The sequence below is a fragment of the Anopheles stephensi genome, chromosome X (assembly GCF_013141755.1).
Source record: "Anopheles stephensi strain Indian chromosome X, UCI_ANSTEP_V1.0, whole genome shotgun sequence".
NCBI classification, from domain to species: domain Eukaryota; kingdom Metazoa; phylum Arthropoda; class Insecta; order Diptera; family Culicidae; genus Anopheles; species Anopheles stephensi.
The window spans coordinates 609,306-626,258 of NC_050201.1; the positions used below are offsets into that span (position 1 = coordinate 609,306).

The 16,953-nt window shown below is 47.0% G+C and overlaps 3 protein-coding genes across 12 annotated transcripts; all 3 read right to left on the minus strand.

Annotated features, from left to right (window-relative positions):
* Positions 1-1,525: 1,525 nt before the first annotated feature.
* Positions 1,526-3,300, minus strand: LOC118517597. Of its 2 annotated transcripts, none has more exons than XM_036063887.1 (4): positions 2,699-3,300; positions 2,393-2,625; positions 2,154-2,323; positions 1,526-1,974 (listed from the first exon to the last, which is right to left on the minus strand). In XM_036063887.1, exons 1-4 carry the CDS (start codon positions 2,977-2,979, stop codon positions 1,747-1,749), a joined length of 912 nt encoding a protein of 303 aa, XP_035919780.1. In that variant the 5' UTR covers positions 2,980-3,300; the 3' UTR covers positions 1,526-1,746. The 2 variants fall into 2 exon arrangements, with proteins under 2 accessions (XP_035919780.1, XP_035919789.1); XM_036063896.1 differs by having other exon boundaries at positions 2,688-2,951.
* Positions 3,301-4,164: 864 nt separating this feature from the next.
* On the minus strand, positions 4,165-14,006 carry LOC118517622 (calcium-binding mitochondrial carrier protein Aralar1). Of its 6 annotated transcripts, none has more exons than XM_036063944.1 (10): positions 13,019-14,006; positions 10,241-10,381; positions 9,578-10,027; positions 9,272-9,495; positions 7,417-7,461; positions 6,387-6,553; positions 6,194-6,312; positions 5,961-6,131; positions 5,451-5,889; positions 4,165-5,376 (listed from the first exon to the last, which is right to left on the minus strand). In XM_036063944.1, the coding sequence occupies exons 1-10, from the start codon at positions 13,046-13,048 to the stop codon at positions 5,114-5,116; spliced, it is 2,049 nt and encodes a 682-aa protein (XP_035919837.1). In that variant the 5' UTR covers positions 13,049-14,006; the 3' UTR covers positions 4,165-5,113. The 6 variants fall into 6 exon arrangements, with proteins under 6 accessions (XP_035919837.1, XP_035919821.1, XP_035919829.1 ...); XM_036063928.1 differs by lacking the exon at positions 13,019-14,006 and adding an exon at positions 11,752-11,835; XM_036063936.1 differs by lacking the exon at positions 13,019-14,006 and adding an exon at positions 10,719-10,950.
* Positions 14,007-14,395: 389 nt separating this feature from the next.
* On the minus strand, positions 14,396-16,939 carry LOC118517659 (STAM-binding protein-like A). Of its 4 annotated transcripts, none has more exons than XM_036064024.1 (5): positions 16,817-16,939; positions 15,627-16,714; positions 15,437-15,549; positions 15,262-15,361; positions 14,396-15,173 (listed from the first exon to the last, which is right to left on the minus strand). In XM_036064024.1, the coding sequence occupies exons 2-5, from the start codon at positions 16,605-16,607 to the stop codon at positions 15,114-15,116; spliced, it is 1,254 nt and encodes a 417-aa protein (XP_035919917.1). In that variant the 5' UTR covers positions 16,608-16,714; positions 16,817-16,939; the 3' UTR covers positions 14,396-15,113. The 4 variants fall into 4 exon arrangements, with proteins under 4 accessions (XP_035919917.1, XP_035919943.1, XP_035919937.1 ...); XM_036064050.1 differs by having other exon boundaries at positions 16,800-16,928; XM_036064044.1 differs by having other exon boundaries at positions 15,627-16,736; positions 16,835-16,916.
* Positions 16,940-16,953: the final 14 nt, after the last annotated feature.

The following is a 16,953-nucleotide window of genomic DNA, read 5'->3' on the forward strand; positions in this document are numbered from 1 at the left end:
GACAACCTTTGGGAAAGAAATTATTTTATTGTAGTATCAGATGTTTTTACTCGCAAAATTAATACACTCCGTACTAATATTTTACTCTTTCCCTTAGATCTTCAAATCCGCCTTCTGCCTCCGGGAGACAACCCCTGCACTAACCAAACCCATATGGGAATGCTACAACAAGTGGATAGACCAACAAACCCTCGGATGGTTATCTAAGTGGTAAGCAACTCTTCAACGAAGCGCTACGCAAAGCACCATCACAAACCCGAATCGGCGAATCCAAAACCCGAATATCGCTTTTCGGTCATCATGCATTTTTTCTTCCTCACGATGTTCGTGTCGTTTTCTTTCTCCTCCGCTTCACGTCATACTGCCATACGCCTTACAACAACGTGATCCGATTGCCATACGGTTACCGGAAGCGAATTGGAATTGAATCAACGAAGGAACGACCCAAAGAGCGCATCTCCTTGTACAGGGTTTGCCCTGCTTCAAGGGTTTTTCGGAGGAAAACGGATCGGTGTGGGGCACAAATTGCACTTTTTACTTCTGGTGTCCTATGCTCAGTTGTTGTATGTGTGTGAATGAGCAAGAAAGTGCGAAAGGACGCGCCAGGGAAAGAGAGAGGTGAAGTGAGTTTGCAAAACTTTCACTCCAAAATGGTCGTATCACACCTTAGGGTGGATTTTTTGCCTCTTGCGGGCGAGGAAGGGAAGGGAGGGGGAAGTGAACTGTAACGGGAGGATCGCAACTCTCGGGGCACAACAATAGTCAACAGCTAGGCACGGTGAACTGAAGAGCGATAATATTACAACACTTTGCCCGATCTAATGATAAATGTTTGAGAAGGAATTTGCAATTAAACGCTCGTCCAAAGATGGCGAAGCGTCCACGGGAAGGAGAATAGGGCAGATAATAGGAGGAAAGGACAACGAAAGCTATCTCTGCATCTATGAATGTTCGTTTGTGTTTGGACGGAAATGAACTAGGTTGAAGCGCTTTCTAATGGATCCGCTACTTGTTGAGCCTGCAATAAACGGAACTGCAGGATCCTGGGCCAAGAGATGATGTTTACGAAAGAAGCGGCGGGGGGGTGGGGTGTAGAAGGGTAGCAGCAGATGTGCAAGACATTGGGCCAATTTGTTCCCGATATCGAATTGCAACTACTCAACTGTCCTCTCCTCCCAGCTTCCGACGTCCAACTCAGCTTATGATTGGTCCAACCGTTGATCCTGGGACTGTCGCCCACGTCAAAGGGAAAAACTTTCCCCTGACAAAAAAGAAGGAAATGAAACCACCATAAACACACAAACTCGATGGAAAAGTGTGATTTCCACAAATCGAACGATCGATTGTTTGGAGCCATAAGAAGAGGGGCCGAGTGTGAACGTCCGGTGACGAATGGCGGGAAAAAGGATATTTTCGGTTTTTATTACCCTGCGCAGTGAGATGTTTCTGGGATGGTGGGCGGTACGGGAGAGTCTGGGTAGCGAGGAGGATAGAGTAGAAACAATGATCAGAACCAATAAAAAGCACCAACACTCAAACTGATGAACAACGGCCACCCTGTCCATAAGCAATAAATAATCTATATTTGCGGGTTTTTCGGCAGCACAAAAACACAAAATGACACTAATGACACAAGCGAGCTATAAAAAGCGGAAGCGGAACTCAATAAATAAAACTATAACAGCTCTTGGCGGGAGGGGGAAAAATGTAACGCAACAGAAAAAATAGAAATATTAACACAGCCCGTTACTGATGTCCAAGTGAGAAGGGCAAACTGCTAGCTAGACGGCTAAAAAATGGCGCCAACGTACTGCCACTGCCGCGTGGTCCTTCCGCGTACAACGATTCAGCCCGATCGTACATCAGCGGTACGGCATGCGGATGCTGGTGGAACGGTGGCGGTGGATGGTGCGCCGGTGCGGGATAGTGATCGACGGCATGGTACAGCCCATAGTGCACACCAGCTGATGCCACCTGGCACATATATACCAGTGTGGGAAGATTGTGTTTCGGTAGCGTCGACGGATGTTGGGAAATAGAAATAAAGATCATTAACGTGGACAATCGTGTGGCGGTTCAATGAAGAAAAGGAAGTCCGTGTGTACTGCGGCTCGGGCAGATGCGACCGTCTACTACTTACAGCGCTAGCTTACCCGTTTGAGGCCGTTAATGGAGGCGAGCAGCAGGGCCAACTTTGCCATCAGGAACGCTTTGCCGCTGAGCGCGGTTAGGAACTGGAAGGCTATCGGGATGATAAACATACCGAACACCGTCACACCGAATATCATCATCGGTATCATCTGCTGCCGGCGTCGATGGCGTCCTGCAAACAATTGCCGAGATATTAGATCAGGCGCAGTGAAGTTGTAGTCTCATTACCACCGTGTCCTACCTTCATTCTCGGCTGGAGCTGTCAGTCGATGTTGCCCTCCAAAGCGTACCGCCAACACGGTTCTAGCGCTTCGCTGTCCATCTTCCTGCTCTGGGCCATTCGGGAGCGATAAATCAACTTCCAGTACGTGAGTGTCTAGCAGCCGTTTCAGTGCGCTCAGTACGGAGTTACTCCACGTGCTCCCAACGGTGCCATCTTGCTCCTGGTCGATATCATTTGTTGAAGGTGACGCCCTGCAAACAAATCGTACAACCTTTGTTTGGTACAGTTTTCTTTCCGAAACTTTTACGCTAACTTCAACTTTACTCGCTGTTGCTGCCCTCCTGCCGTTCTCCAGTGCTGCGCACAAGATGGACACCATCCAGAAGCACTATTCTTGGCGCATCCGAAAGCTGATGTACCGCGATAAGGCTCTCGTTCTTCACACAGTCCCATCGGGATACGGCAGCACGACGCAGACAGCTCCGTACCAGATCACCTGCCTCCACGGTTAACTCGTGCACTATCGAACCGGATACGCCCAGCACCGTCAGCAAGCTGACGGCGATCAGCACAAACACACGCGACCGTACGGTTGATGGTGGCATCGGTAATCGATACTACTGTGCGGAGCAATGGCCACTACTCTCTATCTGTCAGTGAAATGCCACGTTTACCGTAAGCACCGGTCGCTTTTTATATCGACTGTGCTGCCGATCGATGTGCAGTGTACCGTTTCCGGAGCGATAGTTCCGGTTGGCCGGATTTATGCTGCTTCCCACAACACCAGGTTCTCGGTCACTCTAATTGGCATGTTGGTGACTGTTGGAGTACTCTGGAATCATTGAACGGGTCAGAGCAAATGACTGGTTGTTTGACATCGTTGAGTGATTCGCTGGACATCTAAACTTAACCCTTCGCAGTCTAGCATGGGTACGCAAACGAAGAATGCACCATGTTTAGCATCGTCAGAATACTAACCATACTTTAGTGAGGGTTTAACGAAGATTTCCATCTCTAATGTCCGTAATACTTAATCATCCCTAACGTACTTGCTCGACAAAGCGTTATGAGAAGTTATAAATAACCCTGTTTGTTCATGGCGCGCTCTCAGTTCCCTGGTACGATTTGATACACACCATCAATCATCAAAGTAACCGTGTGCGTTTGAAGATACACGAAAACACCATCAAATACTCATCTACAATCAACAAGAGTGCTAATTCTTCTTCTTCATTGGCACTATAACCTCGAGAGGTCTCGGCCTGCCAATTTCTAGCTTTCTGTGACTTGATTTTATCCGTAGCAAAGTTGTCAGCTCTGCGTACAAGGAGGCGGTCTTCTGGATGGGAACAACCGGGAACTTTCAACCCCGGTCCTGCCGTGTGAAGACCGGCGCCGTTATCGCTTCGGCCACCCGACTGCCCCACAAGAGTGCTACAGTACTACAAAAATTGACAAATGAGAGCTCATGCCCTTGGTGATAGCGAAGGACCTTGAGAGTTTTCCATCCACCTTCACCTGACATGTGATGTGGGTCATTGTCATTCTTGCAATCCTAGTAAGCCAAGCCGGAATTCCGAACGAGCTCGTTGTGTCGCATACTTAGACATGGTTATCTTTCTCCAGGAATTACCGCATGGCGAAGGTATGACCAGCGGTTGACTTCCCGTATCGGAATTTTCTCTGATAGATTGCAACAATTTCTTTGGCGAATAAGACAAGAAGATTTCGTAAATTAAGTAAACTACCCAAAGCTGCAGTGTCAAAGAAAATGACGAAATACTCAATGATGAAAGCTTTTCTCTTATTAGTTATAATCATTTTATTTGTCTACTTATCGGACTATTTAGCGATGAGGTGATTCTGTTTCATTTCCCGTTTGTAGTTTTGTTGTTGCTGTTGTGTTGCTGTGTTGCTTTTGTGTGTTTTTGTCCCCACTTTCATCTCCCTCCCCTCCTTGCCCTACCTTGCCCTGTTCCGTTTCTTGGTGTACACCTACACCACCATACATCCCTGTGGGTGTCGGCGTGTGTGGGTATTCGCTTAAATGTGTCTAGAAATGCAAATGATAAACCAGAATGTGCCCGAAATAAGGTGAAATGCGGAGAAAAATTGACTTTTTATTACTACTCCTCCCAACCGACCAAATGCTCTGCCCCTGGCAAACTGTACTGTAAAACAGAACGAAATAAAAGATTCCGTTCTTTAGAAAATAAAGGCAAACTTCTTGAACCATGATAAACCGAAAAGTAGTGGAAAACAATTTAACAAACAGCCCTCCGTCCTTCCTTTCAGGGCTGGCAGGTTGCTGCTGGCTGGCACTAACACGCGTCTCCGTGGACATACTAGCTACGATTCAATCCCAGAATTGCTTCCATGGTGAGATTAAGGTGAGCGCACATGCTTTTTGAGGTGAGATAAATTCGTTTGCATCGTTAACACTAACAAACTGGTTGCAATAGTCACAGCAGTGCGTTAGCAATAGTATTCTGTAGCAGCAGCAATAGTAGTTGTGGTGCTGGTGGTTGTAGTAGTAGTAATAGTAGCAGTGGTAATAATCGTACAAGATATATTTGTTGTTCGCGGACACTGTGTTACTGTGTATAGGTATGTCTGTGTGACTTTCAGCTTGCGTATACCTCTTCCTTCGAGAAAGTTCGATATCGTAACTAGAGTAACGGCACACCACCAATCCTTGACAGTCCGGTTCCGGCCATCCACGATGGCACGATGGCCTTATCATGACGCCTGACGCTTGACCAACGGGCTGCCAAAACGAGGCAAACTCAGCCCAAACTTTGTCTCGATACCGTTCAGCATCGGTAGGGCCGCCTGATAGCCACCGATGTGGTCCGGATTGACCCGGGTCAGATCAACCTTTGCCTTCGCCACATCGGAACCGGCCGGGCGCGATCCACCGAAGTCTACGTAAAGCATGCGCTGCAGCAGCTCGTACGTCACAAGCGTTACACCAAACTGTGGCGAAGATCGGAACACTCGAGCTACGGTGATAAAGAAAGCAGCAATTAATCCATCATTCCACATTTGGTACAAGTGCATCCCTCGAAACACCTACCGACTGTTCCCTTCCAAAAGGCACGCGGACCCTCCTCGGCCATAATCTTTCTTGCCGCATCCATCACCCCACTGTAAGTGGTTTGGCCGGTTCGGGCTACCACCTGTAACCGTGTCTTGATTACGTCCGCCGGCGTCACCAACGATGCCGCCGGTATACCGGCAATCGCACCCGCCGCCAACAGTGTCAACGGATGGTTGTAGCCTTCGTCATCCGCAAACGCTGCCTTCGTATGTGCGTACATTGGGAAGTAGATGGCCGAGAACGGTACGTCACGGAGCAGACAGGCACGGGCACCCTTGTACAGCCCGAACAGACCGAGCTCGCGCACTACGCTGAGCGCCCGCACCTTGGCACCGCCCGCAATCTCACCCGCCACCTGTAGCCGAATTTTTACTATTTCCAGCGGGTTGGTGAAAATTACTTGCGATCCGCCGGCCTGTAGTGTTGTGAACAGGAAGAGATGTAAGGTGAAGCACACTTGCCGGTAACGGAAGCATTATTACTTACACATGCACCAGCAAGCACCTCGCCCCAGCGCGGAATGTTACCCTGCTTGTCCGTTAGCTTATCGCGCACGAAATCGTTCACCGTCAGCTTGATGGCTTTCTCCGGTGCGACACCCATCAACTGCGGTACCAAACCACGATACAGTCCCAGGAAGCCCTCGTGACGGATAACCTATAAACGAGCGTGCAATCGGGATAAGTTTCAGGAGCTCATCGTCGCCATTTTATAGCTACCTTTTTGCAGCAGTCCCACGAGTTCCGGTAGGCGACCTCCCCGATAAACGAACCAGTACGCTGGTTTTGCATGCGTGTCTTTACCAGATCAATTGGATAGACAGCCGTTGCACCGACAGCTGAAAAAAGGAAGAAGAAAGGCACACTTATTATATCGATCGAAGATGGGCCATGAGCTATGGAATGGTCTTACCTCCCGCAACCGAACCAAGCGTAAACCGATACGTGCTCTCGAGCATCTGGATCAGGAAAGACCGATCGGCGGGCGATTCGACCGCTTTGATTTCTGCCAACCGATGCGTTATGTTTTTAATGTAGTGTTCCGGCGCAATGTTGCTAAGATCATTATACACGATTCGTCTGTCATTTGGAGCAGGTGCGATAGAGGGAAGTAGAAAAAAGCGAAACATTAGCACATTTCGACGGATTATTCTGTACCGGCGGTTTTCGATCGGCAGACATGCTGCAGACTCTACGGTAACAAAACCATTTCTAGTCAATTTTGTGTCTAGGTTCTAAACAAGAAATTCACATTTATATGATAGTTAGTAAAAGCGCATCTACTATAATAAGCCAAAATGAAATGTCATAATAATGAGATGTTTGTGAGGAATCCCGAAGGACTTTTCATTTAATTCGTGGCGTTTTGCTCGGGACGTTTTGATGCACACATTTGAAAGATTTATATTTCATTTATCCTATACACAAAACCTTTCAGTAAACGCCACAAATTAAGTTAACGAACTAAAAAAAAACACAAATAATTGAAAAATAGAATGAACTATTTTTGATGCCCAGTGAATGAAAAAAACGTGATTAAATAAGCTGTAAAAAATATGATACAAAGCAAAACTAAAACAAACACACAACTGCAGAACAAGAACACAAGCACACAAACTAAATCCATCCAAAACCTCTCGCAGCACGATACAAAAAAGCCAGAAATCAAATCAAAATCATAATTCCATTGTTTTTGTTAATTAATTTCCTCTCATTTTTACGGATTTTTTTGTTTGTAATTGTAAATAGTGTACTAAAACAATACAGAAAGGCATTTCACTTGAAGGCACAACACGTGATTTTGTGCTTTTTTATAAAAAAAAAATTTGCTATTACAGTAAATGCGAAAGAGACAAACAGGTTTGTTCCAAATGCATAGTTTGTAATTTTTTTTAAATGTTTGTTTTCGGGTAAAAGGTTTCGGGAGGGTATTTTGCACTTGCCTATTTTTGTCTATCGTTTTGCTTTGCCGCCACCAAATGGATGTACTACACAAACACAGTTGCATGTGGTTGTCGTTAGTATATCGGGTTAGTAGTTGATTTAGAGACGGTTGACGGATTAGTTGACAGTCATAGTAGTAGTTGTGGTGGTGGTGGTGGTGGTGGTGGTGGTGGTTGTGTGTGAGTGTGTGAAGGACGTAGATTAAGCGTTTATGGTTTGTAATGATTGAGTTAGTTTCGCGGCAGGTTGTGCACGATCATAGATCAAAGAGACCGGAGAGACGGAGAGAGAGAGAGAGAGAGAGAGAGAGAGAGAGAGAGAAACGAGAGACAATAGAGATATGTATGATCATTCACCGTTTGGCAAAACAAACACACGCACTCATTTAAATAAATGTACAGGAGGAATTTACTATATAATCTCACTACATCCAATTCAATGTAACGTTCACATTGGTCGTCACGTCTTGTCGTTTTTTTTTGTTTGTTTTGTTTTGGCATTTGTTCGATCTTCAATCAGTGTGTCAGAAAGTTGGTAAGGTGTGATTTTTTTAACACAACTGGAATGTGAAAATGTATGTGTAATATCAATCTGTTTAAATGACGAAAGGCGAAAGAATTACAAGAAAACATGTAAACAAACGAAAGTGATAAACACACAAAGAACGCAATTAACGTAACAGAAGGTGAACATAAAATCACAATCACAAATTCACAGAGCAGAGAGTAGTAGTAGTAGTAGTAGTGGTAATAGTGGTAGTAGTAATAGTAGTAAAGATGATGTGTATAAATGATGTTATATACCTTTGCTATCTCTTTAACAGTGTTACCAAATGACCGAACGGTGAGTACAAGTGTGAGTGCCTGCATTACTTAACGCCTCTCAAAGTCTCAAATCAAAGGATCAACGCTTGCAAGGCATCCGCGCTTTTCGGCAACATCATTACATACATAACAGGCGCCAGGCAACACAGAACATTTTGATTTTTGTTGGTGAAAAGAACTGTCTAACAACATTGAGCGATTCAAACATATGTGCAACAATGAAACTGTGATGAAGCTAGGATAGCATAATGCAGAAAACGTAGACGACGAACACGGGCACGTTGACGAGGACGACGACGACGACGACGATCATGGGACGACGATGGGGTGAACGACGTATCATGAGAAGAGATACATAGAAATAAATATTAAGAGAGAAAGAGCGATGGACAAACAGGAAAGAACGGAAGGTTAAAAGAAAACGTGGGTAGAAAGAGGGTATTTTTAGCGAAATAGAACTGTTAAATATTTTAACCTCTAGTTCGAAAGGTTGGTTTACACAAATTTAATGTTGGAAATCACAGAACCAGTCAAGTCTTCTTGAAGGATTTAACAAGAGTTGACGTTTTCTTCTTCTTCAAAGAACCAAACTTTCGCTAACGGATAGGAGGTAAAACTGAATTAATTCATAATCTTATTCTCTTCAATCGTTCCTCTACGATTTCACTGCCGAGTGGTTTTTACAGTTATTACAGTGATTAAATAATATGCCGCCATTGTCGCTACATGGAAATATTAAACAGGAAGCAGGGGACGAAATAAGTAACCAAAAACCAAAACCACACAGTTGACACTGATAAGCACAACAACGTATTAGAAGAGACGTTCACAGGAGGAGCATGTGATGTTGATGAAAATCTTTATGTGAGGAAACGAAAAATAAAACCAAACCGGAACTTGAACAATCTGGACATTTTATGAGAAAGGTGACACGGGAATGGGCGTGTGAGGGAAGTGGACGCATTCAACATTACAACCAAGGCGGGGTAGTTTTTTTTAGGGAGGTTTCGATTTCCGGGACGGCACGTACCCACTTTGATGAATCACGCCCGTCAGCTGATACAGTATGTCAATCTCTAGCGGCGTTATCTGGCTCATCGTTTGCGCGGAATGCAACAGTTCGTCCTTGGTGATAGGTTCCGCCCGGTTGCCACTGGTCGCGTTCAGGTAAATGCGCTTGATCAGTTCCATATTGTTGAGCAGCGAGTTAAATGCCATAAAGTAGGGAAAGCTCACCCGGTGACCTTCGGTAACCTGAAAATAAAAACAACGATGAGAATAAGGTTCAATTCGCCTATGCGTCATTGTGGAAATAGTGGCAGACGACCGTACTTACCGCAATCAAATTATCGCGCACCTCGTTCGTCAGCAGGTGCTTCTTCACGTTCACCATAATGTCCTGAAAGTCGAGGGCCGAGATAAACCCGGAACCGGAGGTGTCCTTCAAGCGGAACGCCTCCATCGCACACTCCTCATGGAAGTCGTGCAAAAATTGGCTAAACTCGACGTAATTGATCACACGCTGCCGGTCCTTGCCGAAGTAAAGCTGTATGAAAGGGCCGTCCAGTTTGAACGGGATTTTAGCGTGCAGATCTGTCTTTTTGAAAACATCGACAAACTCACTGTACGTGACCGAGCCGTTACCGTTACGGTCGAACAGCTGGAACGCGGTTTTGTACAGGGCGTCCGGTGTGCAGAGCAGACCCTCGAACGCTTGAAATTCGGCGAACGAGATCAACCCATCCTTGCTGGTGTCGGCAATGCCGGCGATCAGTTTTATCGATTCCTACAAGGAGAGCGAGAGAGAGAGAAAGGAGAGATAGCTATTGGCGAACAGGGTTCTTTGGAAGGATGATCTTCTTTCTCGCCCAGCGATGATGATTGCATGGATGCCCTTGATACTGATCGCGACCGAGAAAGCGATTTGATTGAAGATTGATAGCGCAAAGTGTATATGGGAAAGGGGGGCGGTTTTGACACGACGATACAACCCAGTCACCTCATTGTACGATTGTCCAAGGAAATTCTTCACGAAGTCTTCGCTGGTCATGTACGGTTCGCCGTTGATTTGTTGGGTTGCATATTTGCCAAAGATTTCTCGCAGCTTCTCCGTGGACGCACGCTTTATATGCATCGGATTCTGTAACGAAACGGGGAAGGTGAAAAAGAGGGAAGAGAAAACTCATGAAGGCAACCATTTCATTAGACACTTGCTGTTAGTTGATAGGTGTGAATTTATATTTCTGTTCGTTCTTCCGCCCTCGGCCAACAGTACTACGCTCCGGACCGGCCGCGTTCATACGCAGAGCAGATGGGGCGATATTAGGAGAAAAACGAACACAAACAATAAATTATTGTTTTATTTTCGATGCCACTGCATTACGCAATGGACACAGTAAGGTTAGGTTATGTAAGTAAAGGTTGCCGAGGGTCATATCCCATCAGCACCACCAAAACCACTCAGGTGTGTTACACACTTTGACATCCTTTTCCTCGGTCGACTTTTCTTTGGCTGCTGCCGGATTAGTCATGATGTTGGTTGGAGGTTAGACACAGGACACACAGACACACAGAAAACACAGACGGTGGAAAATACGGGAAACGGGATACGCAAATGTTTAAAACCCGTAGGGGACAAAAATCGACGCTTTGGGGGGCAACGGTTATTCCCGGATTCTTGGCTACTATATTCCCAGCACTTCCCGAACTCTGACTTACGGACCACACACAGACCCAAAATAGGAAGAAATTCGAGTTATTACACTATCTTAAATAACTCCCACGATATTAGCAGACAAGGTTTAGCAAACCAAACGAACTTGTTGATCGCTTTTCTTGTACTTCGGAAAAGCGCTAACGTTCTTCCTCACTCTCACTTGCGCACGAGATGTGTAAAAGGGGCAAAGGGTGTGGAGCTGATCGAAAACGGACCGAGAGCGACTCGATACTTCGGTGTGCGCGCGATTTATACTGGGCGGGAAACAAGCGCATACTGTGAGAGCTGCTGGTGGAAAACTACCGAGCATGTTCGCTAAAGCGCAAGTGTTTTTACCACTGCTTAGCAAAAACTGTAAGCAAGCAGCAAAAAAAAGTGATGGGACGGGACAGCACGCTCCTAACAAACACAAGCGCTAACGCGCGCGCACTTGTGCGATCCTGTCTTGTTATTTTCCCTTTTTTCTGGGTGAGAGTGTTTTTCCTTCAAGATTCACCCGACCTGAGAAACAACTTGCGAATCGGACGTTCGGCAAATGCAACCGAACGTCCTCTTTTACGCCTGCGCCAACACCACATCACGGTCGCAGTGCGTGAACCCGTCGTCGTCCCGTCACCATCGCTGGATACTCGCTGGCCGCCACGCGCATTTGGTCTATCTTTGGGACTACTGCCACTAAGTGTGTGCAAATTGTGCGGTACCACAGTCACAGTTGCGTAAGCTAGTTGAGTGAATCAACTTGGGGATCTGCCGGCTGATTAGCCGGTTCTCCATCCAGTGTAGCCTCGCCATACCTGCAGAGAATGAAGCAGAAAGCGTGAGTTCGAGTTTTTTTTATGGTGACACAAAACTAAACAACTCATCAAACCGTGGTTCGAATCAGCAACCGGAAGAGTGTACCGTGTACACACGCACGCCTGCAAGGTGACCTGACCTATCTCTAGCGGTTTGGTAGCGTGGTTGATGGGTGGCGATAAAACTGATATCAGCACAGCTTCTCTGGACGATAAGACGGTCTTTGCTGACAGCAGCAGAAATGCGTTAGGTAATCAGTTCTTTTCAGCTTTTTCTGCCTCGGAAAACTTGGAAGCTTGGAAAACCATGTTTCATGGTGAAGATAGGGCAAAACAACCCCATTCCAAAAGGGTAAAGGTCAAATAGCTGGCTGGCTATCAGTTGAGATTAAATTAAATCGTACAGGTGCTTCTCTGGCAAGGAAGCTGAGATAGATCTAGGTCGGGCATTTCTGTATTCTTTGGCTTGATTTTACACGAAGCTAGATAGACAGCACTGGATGAGATTTGATCGGCTTTCCGGCTTGTTAGAAACTGGGACTTTTTCACTTCCCGTTCCGTCTAGTGACATACTCGGTCTATCTTTCCGGAATTAAGAAATTTAGCTAGAAAATCATTTTTCGCGTTTCCGAGTTCCAGAATCGCTGCAAAAGGAAAATGATCAGCAAACAAGCAAAAAACCACCCCGCGTGCTGGCTGCTTGCACCCTTAAAACGAGTGAATAACAACCGTCACTAACGTCATATCTGACCTTAAAGTAACCGCACCACCGGAGATAGTACGGCAAACGGCGAAGGCGAAAAAACAACAACATTCATCAGCAGACCTAAAACCCCTGTACAAGTAAAGGGCGATGCTCTGGTGCCGGGGACCCCGGGGCACGGTATCCGCCCGACTGCATCTTCAATCCTTCCAATCGATCATCGTCTGTTCCCGATTGGCGACTGTCAAAACTGTCCCATTACGGAGTACCGATGCTGTGTGATTACGGAGAGATCTTGTCTGTGGAACGCTCTGTGATTCATTGGCTATCACACTGGAGGTGTCTCCATTTCGGGTGAATCCCATCAGCAATAATCGTCCTCACTAGCGTATCCTCAACGACGCTTCTACACCTTGCCAGACAGTTGACATACACGCCGTCTCGGAAGGTCAAAGCGGATGTTTTCGTTCGCTTTTCTTTTTTCGGGCAGGATCAATACACGAACACATGTAACAACAGAATGTTACATTTCCAAAAATCCCACACCCACCCCCAGCCATTTACCTCCGTGATTGGTCGCGATTCCAGCTTCATGGTGAATATTCTCTCAGGTTTTCCCGGTCGTGCTGTTCGTCGAGCCGTGTACACGCACACACCGCACACCCGTGGTCACGTAAAAGATTGCTGTAACTCGTCTGGTGGATCTCGGGCACGGTGCTGCTATTACCAGAGAGCACCCAGAAAAGTCCCGTAATCAGTACGACCTCGACGACGATTCTGACGACGATGACGGCTGAACCCTACCCTTCTGTATGGGTGGCAGTGACGTTGGGTGGTGGACGGGTGGGTGGGTTACCGCGGCGCTGGAAGCGTTTTGTCGACGTTTTGTTGTGTTGTTTTTCTTTGATCGTTGTTAACAGGCTGTCCGCGCGGCCCGTAGCACACGGTACGGGAACCACAAACAACCGCACACACAGTGACACGCGGTTTCCGATGCACGGATGGCAATAATGATTTAATACACCACAAAAAATATACACACTTGCACGGAGGGAGACTCGCAGAGAAAATGTCGCTGTCGTTGTGGAGCGGAAAACAATCGCCAAAAACACGCACAGAACACCTACTTCCTTCCGGAATTTCTCCCGTTTTTCCCGTTCTCTCTCCCTTCGACCCTCTAACCGTTATTAGCGTGTGTGCGTATGTAGAGTGTTTTTCGATTCGTACTGGACAACACGTCCAACGTTCCGGTGGCCGTGCTAATCGCTTGCTAGAATTGAACTGCCAGCAAAACCGCCTTGTGTCAATGCCGAACAACAGTGTGCGAACTGATTAAAACCCCTTCATTAGTTTCATCTGTTTGTTTGCTTTATTGCGGGGATGAGCCGTACGGTAAGAGGAGCCGGTCAGACAAGGCAAGACGTACTCTACGTCTGGCAAACTTCACCAAACCCCCGCGTGCTGACTTGATCGGAATTAGTCGCTTCTCTATTGTTTTGCCCGTTTTGCACAATTGTTTTTATTTCTGCCCTTCTCCAGCTCCGACAACTGTCAACTGGAGAGCGTGCGTCCGCTGTCAACTGTCAAATGGCTGGAATCCTTTTTTGGGTGCAAGGATTTGCTTTTGTTAACTTGCCAGGATGAAATAGCTTTCCTGGGAAATTATCACATTACATGTAATCATTTTTATGAGCGTCGAAGCTCGGCAAAGTCCAATGGAACGTCTCGTGTTTCCACAAGACCTGAGAAAACATGGTGATTGGATGGTGTGTCACCCAGGCTACAGCCGCAGCAGCGTCATCAACTCACGGATGAGGCGCTATCAAAGGGTCATAACTGATAAAGGCGCGTGTGCATCACGCTAGCCGTTTACACTTTTTACTGACTGATTTTTTTTCTTTCGTGCTAGACCGGCGAAGCAAGCGGGCGAGGAAAAGCCTATCATGTTTACACGTATTTATATATATTTTTTAACGTGAATTACCTATACTTCAAGCGCGCGCGCTTTTACTTTTCGGTCTTATCATTTTGGACAAATACTGCGGACATACGCTCTTTGCTCACTTGCTGGGAGGGTGGTGATCCTTCGGATTCGGTTGGTGATGTTTCCGCCGCTGCTGCTATGCTATGCTATGCTATGCTGTTCACCCCGTGTAGCCTTAGCGCGTAGAAAATGACTCACAAAAACATGCTCGACGTTGTTCGCCCGGTCGTCCAAACAGACACAAAAGCAGCTCTCCTTCATTGTTCAAAACACGAAGCAAATTTTGATTCATATTTCACCCGCCTAAAGTGCTTTCCATTACAACATTCATTATTTATCACGCGTTCATGTCGCAGACAGCAAACATCATAATTTGGTTGTTCGAAGCGTGGTGCGAAACGGCATTGTGTTGATGAGAGAGTGTTTCCGTAGATGAGAGAGTGTCTGTGTAGTTTGTGCAGGTAATGGGATGGGTGTGGGGAAGGAAAACGGGTAACAGGCGCGACAATTATCAACAATTATACGTTTATAAGCATTACACACATGCACACAAACACACACACACACGTAGCAGGTAATTTGTATGTATTGGGCGGCAATCCGCTCACGTCCTTCCGTTGTGCATAACTGTGCTTTGCTTGATTTCTGCATGTACGTAAGCATAAGTACACTTATTTATCGCAGGTCAATCACTCTTGCTCCCACTGCATCGCTCAGTATGATGTGTTGCGCTTCCTTAAAAGAAAACAGAACGAAAGCATTAATTCTGGCGCTATCGATCGACCAGAGCAAATCCAAAACGGTTTGATCCTTCTGTACGCACAGTAAATAAAGCTTGACCGGTCGGATGCGGATGAAATCCCGTTTGTCGACATTGAGATATGGAATCCATCCCGTACGGTGTGAGATTAAAAAATCCAGTTCTGTGGAGAAGAAAAAACCACGCTTTCCTTTAGACTGGCGAAGAGGTAAACCACCTACACATAGCTGCAACTTACTCTCGATACTTAGGTGAGCAGACGATCGCGATTGCTTCCTCCAGCATTAGCTGATAAGAGCAGTGTGTGTGCAAATCGACGGATGAGAGAAATGCCGTCTGGGACGGGTGTGTCTGGAAAGGTGGGAAAATAACATCAATAAACCCGAACCAACCAACCAACCCGCTTCCAATCTTTTTCCTTTCCTTACATGTATCCACCCGAGCGTGATGAGATTGTGCCGATCCTGTATGACCGCAATCTCCTCCTCGTTCATCGTGTTGCAGCTGTCCGATGTGCCGCTTTGCTTTGGAAATATCACATGAGTAATGGTGAATCTGGTCTGCACCAAGCTGCCCGCCAGTATAGCGCACGTTTCCAGATTAGCAGCAGTGTTGGCGGCGGCCAGTTCGAGGAACTTGGCCATCGTATCGGTCGGTACGATAATCGACCGGAAGCCGGTCATCGCGACCGGTGCGGCGGGCAATACTGGCTTTAGCGAACGGTCGAACCGCTTGTCCTCTCCGGCAAGCAGCAGTCCCGTCCCGGGCAATCCTGTGGCCTGACTACGGTCCGTAAGGAATTCGCTCGGGTACAGCACCTGATCGATCAGCTTGGCATCGCTGTCCGAGATGAATGCAACGTGGCTCGGGGCACTCGGTGCGTACGGTCCCATCCCGGAGGTGGTCGGTTGCTGTTCCGCCGCCTTGGATGCGGCTGCCGTTGCTGCCGCAGCTGCTGCAGCAGCCGCCGCAGCCAGCTTCCGTGCTTCATCCTCCTTCTCTTCCTGTTCGGCCTGGAGCTTCAGCTGCTTTATGTACAGCTTGTACTCGGTCGTATACTTGTCCAGCAGCTTCTTGCGTATCTCTTCCGCCCGCGGCAATATCTTTTTGATCTTTTCCTTCGTCTGCTGCTTGTCCGTCGGCGGGACCGATTTGTACCCCGGATGGTCCAGTATCAGCTCGACAAAGATTGTCACGAACCGCAGATAGAAGGTGAACGCTTTCTCCAGATTACCTTCGCGCAGCGAACGGTCCGCCGTTTCGACGATCTGATTCCCGGACCGATAGTACCGATTGATGGGCATGGTCGGATCGATCGAAACCCGCTGACTGTCGGCGATGAGCTTCTGAAGCCGCTGGTGCGGTTCGATCGGTCCCATCTCCACCGAATGCGACTGCTTCACGGACATTGCTTACCCGGAGTGGCGTGTAGTCGTTGTGGCGGTGGATGGGTGACGGTTAGGTTTGCGGGGCGTTCGACGAAACTGGTCAAGCTAAATGCGTCACATCGAGGTTGCTGTGGAGAGCAAAATTGCAAGCTCCAGAATGAATGGACGAAAGAAAAAAACCAACACAAGCGCTGGTTGAGCGTATCTATTTACTTTTCTTTCCTTCTCACCTTTGGTCGATTACTCACTGGCCACAGGTGCCATCGTATGTATGTGGGAGATCCCTTGTGCAACGATTGTCAAATGCACAGCAAAAACTCAAAACAACAACAAACGGATGACAACTGAGATGTGCATGTGCGATGTA

Coding starts and splice junctions, on each gene's coding strand:
- LOC118517659 (XM_036064024.1), bottom strand. CDS start 16,607: ATGTCCGTGAAGCAGTCGCATTCGGTGGAGATGGGACCGATCGAACCG. Junction 15,362..15,436: donor TGCTCACCTAAGTATCGAGA/GTAAGTTGCAGC, acceptor TCTTCTCCACAG/AACTGGATTTTTTAATCTCA. Junction 15,174..15,261: donor CCGGTCAAGCTTTATTTACT/GTGCGTACAGAA, acceptor TTTTCTTTTAAG/GAAGCGCAACACATCATACT.
- LOC118517622 (XM_036063928.1), bottom strand. CDS start 11,820: ATGAGTTGTTTAGTTTTGTGTCACCATAAAAAAAACTCGAACTCACGC. Junction 6,313..6,386: donor GCTTGGTTCGGTTGCGGGAG/GTAAGACCATTC, acceptor TCCTTTTTTCAG/CTGTCGGTGCAACGGCTGTC. Junction 6,132..6,193: donor CGTGGGACTGCTGCAAAAAG/GTAGCTATAAAA, acceptor GCTCGTTTATAG/GTTATCCGTCACGAGGGCTT.
- LOC118517597 (XM_036063887.1), bottom strand. CDS start 2,979: ATGCCACCATCAACCGTACGGTCGCGTGTGTTTGTGCTGATCGCCGTC. Junction 2,626..2,698: donor CAGGAGGGCAGCAACAGCGA/GTAAAGTTGAAG, acceptor ATTTGTTTGCAG/GGCGTCACCTTCAACAAATG. Junction 2,324..2,392: donor AGCTCCAGCCGAGAATGAAG/GTAGGACACGGT, acceptor AATTGTTTGCAG/GACGCCATCGACGCCGGCAG.